The sequence below is a fragment of the Octodon degus genome, unplaced genomic scaffold (genome assembly GCF_000260255.1).
Source record: "Octodon degus isolate 3935 unplaced genomic scaffold, OctDeg1.0 scaffold00023, whole genome shotgun sequence".
In the NCBI taxonomy this organism is placed as follows: Eukaryota; Metazoa; Chordata; class Mammalia; order Rodentia; family Octodontidae; genus Octodon; species Octodon degus.
The window spans coordinates 20,387,506-20,392,825 of NW_004524599.1; the positions used below are offsets into that span (position 1 = coordinate 20,387,506).

Below are 5,320 nucleotides of genomic sequence, written 5' to 3' on the forward strand. Positions count from 1 at the left end.
CCTCGCCCGCCGGCCGCCTCTGCGACCCGCGCGGCCCTGTCCCCGCCCCAAGGTGACGGAGCGGCCCGTGGGGGCCGCAGAGCCGGAGGTCCCCGGCGAGCCCGCGAGCGCACGCGGTGGCGCGGAGGAGCGGCTGCCCGACGGCCTGCGGGAGTCACTGTTAGGGCGGCCGGTCGCTCCAGGGATCGCGGGGCCGACGCTGCCTGCAGGCCTGCTGCCTCGGGCCCCGCCGCGTCCCGGCCCGGCCTGCTCGCGGCGCCCCGGCCTTTGGGTCCACGTGGCCAGAGCTCCCCGCCGCCGGCCGCGTGGCCTAATGGATAAGGCGTCTGATTCCGGATCAGAAGATTGAGGGTTCGAGTCCCTTCGTGGTCGAGGCTTTTGCCTTCCGAGGAGGTGGCGGTGGAGCCCGCGGATAAGGGTCCCAGGTGTGACCGCAAGAGCGCTTACGTTTGCGGAAGGCACGCGCGCGCCAACCCGGAGCCTTCTTAACGTTCCCACTTGGCAGAGACCGCGATCAAGGCCTAACAGTTTAGCTTCTCTCCCGAAGCTACACAACCGAGAGGTAAATGTGGAAACTAAGCCAAGATGTATTACTTTTGGAGCTGACTCTCAATATTAAAACCAACTTTTGTTTTTTATTATCATAATTGTTTTGTTTTCATATGGTAAAATATATATACAATAGTCATTAAAAATTTTTCATACATAATTTAATGCTTTCACTGCCTCCAGCAGAAGTTGTGCAACCGTTAGCCCCCATTTTCCTTCAGCTCTTGCTCCTCTCCAAGCCATTTCCTGCCTCCACACATGTGGCTGTTCTAGACTTCTCGTGAAAGTGCAATTATGCAGCATCCAGACCTTGGTGCTGAGCCTATTTCACGTAGCAAAATGCTTCCAAGATCCATCCATGCTGTAAGGCGGCAGGATGGTTCCCAGGCTGGGGGCAGCTCCCCAGCCACGAGAGTGCGCTAAGCACGTCTGGGCGTGGATACCCAGCACCACAAAACACATGCAAGAATACCCGTCCAGAGTCGATGAAGCAGAGCAACGAGCATGACCTTCTCAGCTAGGGGCTCTCCCTGCTCCTGCCCCTGGTGATGTTTGGAACAATTCCTAGCCTCACTCCTCACACTCAGCATGGGGTGCCCTGTGGGCAGCGATGACAGTAGAGCTGAGGGTAGGAAGGGTCAGAGTGAAGGCTTGGTCCCCTCGCATCCATGGGCTGGGTCCTGGGTTCCGGTCCCAACCCTGAAGGAAAACATGTTTTTCTGAGGGCGAAGATGTGCTTACTCCCTTCCTTGGAGCCTCCTCCCCACATTACCTCTGCATTTTGCTGCTTTCCTCTTCCTGTGGCAAGGGACTTCCACCCCGAGTCTCAGCAGACAGGCTCCGAATGGTGGGTGAGGCCCCACACCTGAGCTCAGACTCAGTGGCCTCCTGCCCTTTCTTTCCTAGGGGCAGAACCTGGAAGTGATGGTGTGTTTGGTCTTAAGAGACCCTGGGCCAAACTCAGAGCTCACAGGTGTGAGCTCACAGGACGGGAAGCGCAGAACCCTGACCTAACCCCAGGATCCAGTTTACTAAAACACACAGAAGCAGAGATAGATAAGCTCAAGAGTTCTTGTAACCATTGAAGAAACTGAAATCATTAATAGCCTCCCAAACAGTAAAGCACATGCCCATGTCTTGGCTACTTTCCCCTCGTTGCTGGGACAAAATGCCCCACCCTCAACATTTAAGAGAAGGGTTTATTGAGCTCACAGTTTGTAGAAGTTTCAGTCTCCAACAAGCTGGCTCCACGCAGGGCAGCATGGCACGGGAGCAACAGTTCAGGGGGCAGAAGACAGTAAAGGCGGAGGGGGGGCCTCTTTTCTGCCCTTGTGGTAACCTGGCTGCCGAGGCCCGGGGCTGGGGTAGACTCCCGCCATCTCTGGCTGTGCTCTTGCACAGGATGAGGGTGTTTACGAAGGAGGACCCTGCCCCCCTGCTGAGCTGCTTAATGAACCTTATAAACTTCTCAAGTTGACACAATATATCACATGTAGCACCCAGATGATGCATTGGCATTATTGTCAAATATTTAAGGGGAAAAAAAAGTTAGTTATCTGCAATCTCTTCCAGAAGATAGAAACAGTCACTTGTCACTTCATTCTGAGGCTAGAATTACTTTAACAGCAGGGCTAGATGGAGACGCAAGACAGGAAATCCTCAGACCACTGTCTCCTACAGACAGATACAAGAGTCCTTCATGAAATACTAGTAAATGGAATCCAGTAATGCAAGAGAAGAATTATACAGCACAATCAAGTGGGCTTTATTCCAGGCGTACTGTTATGGTTCATGTCTAGTTGTCCTCCAAAGCCTCATGTAGGTCATGGGGCAGATGCTGCTGGAGGACCCGCGAGTGGCTTGAGGGGCGGGGCCAGAGGACCAGGGCGGAACTTGAGGGGCGGGGCCAGAAAGGAGCAACCCATTACACTCACAACATGCCCTCCCTAACATACACACACACACACACACACACACACACACACACACACACACCCGCCTGGTGGCCTCTCTTGGAGGTATGGAGCAGATCATTCTGGACACGGCAGTACCTCAGCCTCTCTTCCAGACCCTGTAGCACGGGAGAGCTGTGTCTCAAGGTCTTGCTATGTGATTAAGGCTGCTTTATACTATGAAACCTCCAGTAACTGTGAGCTAAATAAACCTTTGCTTCCCTAAGCCTGAGTGTCGGGTATTTGTCTCAGCAATGAGAGAAGAGTAACTAAGACATGTACTGTACTGGCTCATTGGTAATCAATCTCATTTACAGACTAAAGAAAACTGTCATTATACTAGTAGAGACAGAAATTTATTGAATGTACACAACACTCAGAAAACACTGAAACATGTACAGCACTTAGAAAAAAACACTTTCAGCAAACTAGGAATAGAGGAACTTCCTCAAACTGATAATGTCTACAAAGCAAAACCAATTCTGGGGGCTGGTGAGATGGCTCAGTGGTCTAAAGCACCTACTTAGAATAAGCTTTAGCAAAGCACAGGGACTGCGGTTCAATCCCCCAGCACCACATGCCAGCCAGCCTCGTCCCCTGGTGGGCTGAGATGGCCACACACACACACACACACACACACACACAAATAAAATTTAAAAATTTAAAAAACAAAAAACAACAATTCTGCACTCATCTCTGGCACTCTACAGGTGCATCGACAGCCTCTGAGTCTCTGGCTTCTTGCCTCTGCTCTATTACCAAAATGTCGCTTTCTAACAAGCTGACTCTGGACAAGCTGGAAGTGAAAGGGAAGTGACTCATGATGAGAGTGGATTTCAATGTTCCTGTGAAGAATAACCAGATAACCAACAACCAAAGAATCAAGGCTGCTGTCCCAAGCATCAAATTCTGCTTGGACAATGGGACCAAATCAGTTGTCCTGGGCTGGCCAGATGGTGTCCCAGTGCCTGACACGTTCTCCTTACAGCCAGTTGCTATAGAACTCAAATCTCTGCTGGACAAAGATGTTCTATTCCTTTTTTTTATTACATTTATTTATTGTGTGTGTGTGTGGCCAGCTCAGCCCACCAGGGGGCGGGTCTGGCTGGCATGTGGTGCTGGGGATCGAACCGCGGTCCCTGTGCTTTGCCAAGCTTGTTTCAAATAGGTGCTTTAGACCACTGAGCCATCTCTCCAGCCCCAGGATGTTCTATTCCTGAAGGACTGTGTGGTCTAGAAGTAGAGAAAGCCTGTGCTGACCCACCAGTTGGGTCTGTCATCCTGCTGGGGAACCTCTGCTTTCGTGTGGAGGAGGAAGGGAAGGGGAAAGAAGCTTCTGGGAACAAGGTTAAAGCTGAGCCGGCCAAAATCGATGCTTTCCGAGCTCCACTTTCCATGCTAGTGGGTGTCTGTGCCACCGATGCTTTTGGCACTGCACACCGAGCCCACAGCTCTATGGTGGGAGTCAATCTTCCACAGAGGGCCAGTGGATGTTTGATGAAGAAGGAGCTGAACTATTTTGCTAAGACCTTGGAGAACCCAGAGCGACCCTTCCTGGCCATCTTGGGCGGAGCTAAAGTTGCAGATAAGATCCAGTTCATCAGTGATATGCTGGACAAAGTCGATGAAATGATTATTGGTGGTGGAATGGCTTTTGCCTTCCTTAAGGTGCTCAACAACATGGAGACTGGCACTTCTCTGTTTGATGAAGAGGAATCCAGGATTGTTAAAGACCTGAAGACCAAAGCTGAGAATGGCGTGAAGATTACCTTGCCTGTTGACATTGTCACTGCCAACAAGTTTGATGAGAAGGCCAAGACTGGCCGAGCCACTGTGGCCTCTGGCATACCTGCTGGGTGGGGGAGCTTGGGCTGTGGTCCTGAGAGCAGCAAGCAGTATGCTGGGCTGCCGGTTGTGCCAAGCAGATTGTGTGGATGGACCTGGAGGGTATGTGAATGGGAAGCATTAGCCAAGGGCACCAAAGCCCTCACGGATGAGGTGGTGAATGGAACACAGAGGCTAACGTCAGCCGTGTGAGCACTGGAGGAGGTGCCAGTTTGGAGCTCCTAGAAGGTAAAGTCCTTCCTGGAGTGGATGGTCTCAGCAGTATTTAGTGCTTTCCTGCTTTGTGGTTCCTGTGCACAGCCCCAAGACAAAATAGTATTTTCTGCATCTCCACTTGGCATTAGCTAAAAATTTCCTCCACATGGAGATTCAGCTAATGGCCAAGGGATGCAGCATCCGTAACCCTTAAAGAGTTCTACTACATCTCAGCTGATGTCTACTGCACCCTGGACTGGATTCTATTCTTCAAGTTGCCATTTAAGTTTCTTAGTGACTAAGTCATTGTGCATTCTAGAATGCATCTACAGTTGCCTGTTAAAAGAAAGTGAGCTGTGTTTCAAGTAGTTTATTCTAATTGGCTTTGTCACTGTTCATTACTTAGCATGGATATAAAATGAAACTCCACTTGTAGGGAGGGAGAAGTTGTTGGTGATTTATTCAATAAAAAAATAAAAGTGTTTACCCCCCAAAAAAGCAAAACCAAACCTGAAGCTATGTCACTCTTAATGGTGAGAAATGAGAAGATTTTCTACGAAGATGGGGAACAGAGTGAGGGTCTCTCCTCTCACCGTTCCCTTCACCTGTGCGGGGAAGCCCTGGCCACAATTAAACATGCAAAGGAAACAAGAGGTATAGATTGGAAAGAAAGAACTACAACTATTTTTACTTGCTGGTGATGTAATATCAATGTAGAAAATATAAAAAATTCTGGAACTAAAACTGATTATAGATCAGGCAGGCTGGCACCTGCATGT

At 50.2% G+C, this 5,320-nt stretch overlaps 1 protein-coding gene, 1 non-coding gene and 1 pseudogene across 2 annotated transcripts in view; all 3 read left to right on the forward strand.

The window, feature by feature from the left end:
* The window catches only part of LOC101579517 (DET1 homolog), an 8,306-nt gene extending 7,957 nt beyond the window's left edge, over positions 1-349 (forward strand). The window contains 1 exon segment of the mRNA XM_023712065.1: positions 53-349. Coding sequence (XP_023567833.1) covers positions 53-349 — 297 coding nt within the window.
* On the forward strand, positions 300-372 carry Trnar-ccg. Its single transcript has one exon. It is a non-coding gene; the product is annotated as a tRNA-Arg (tRNA).
* A 2,892-nt stretch (positions 373-3,264) lies between these two features.
* On the forward strand, positions 3,265-4,737 carry LOC101565317 (annotated as a pseudogene).
* The last annotated feature ends 583 nt before the right edge of the window (positions 4,738-5,320 follow it).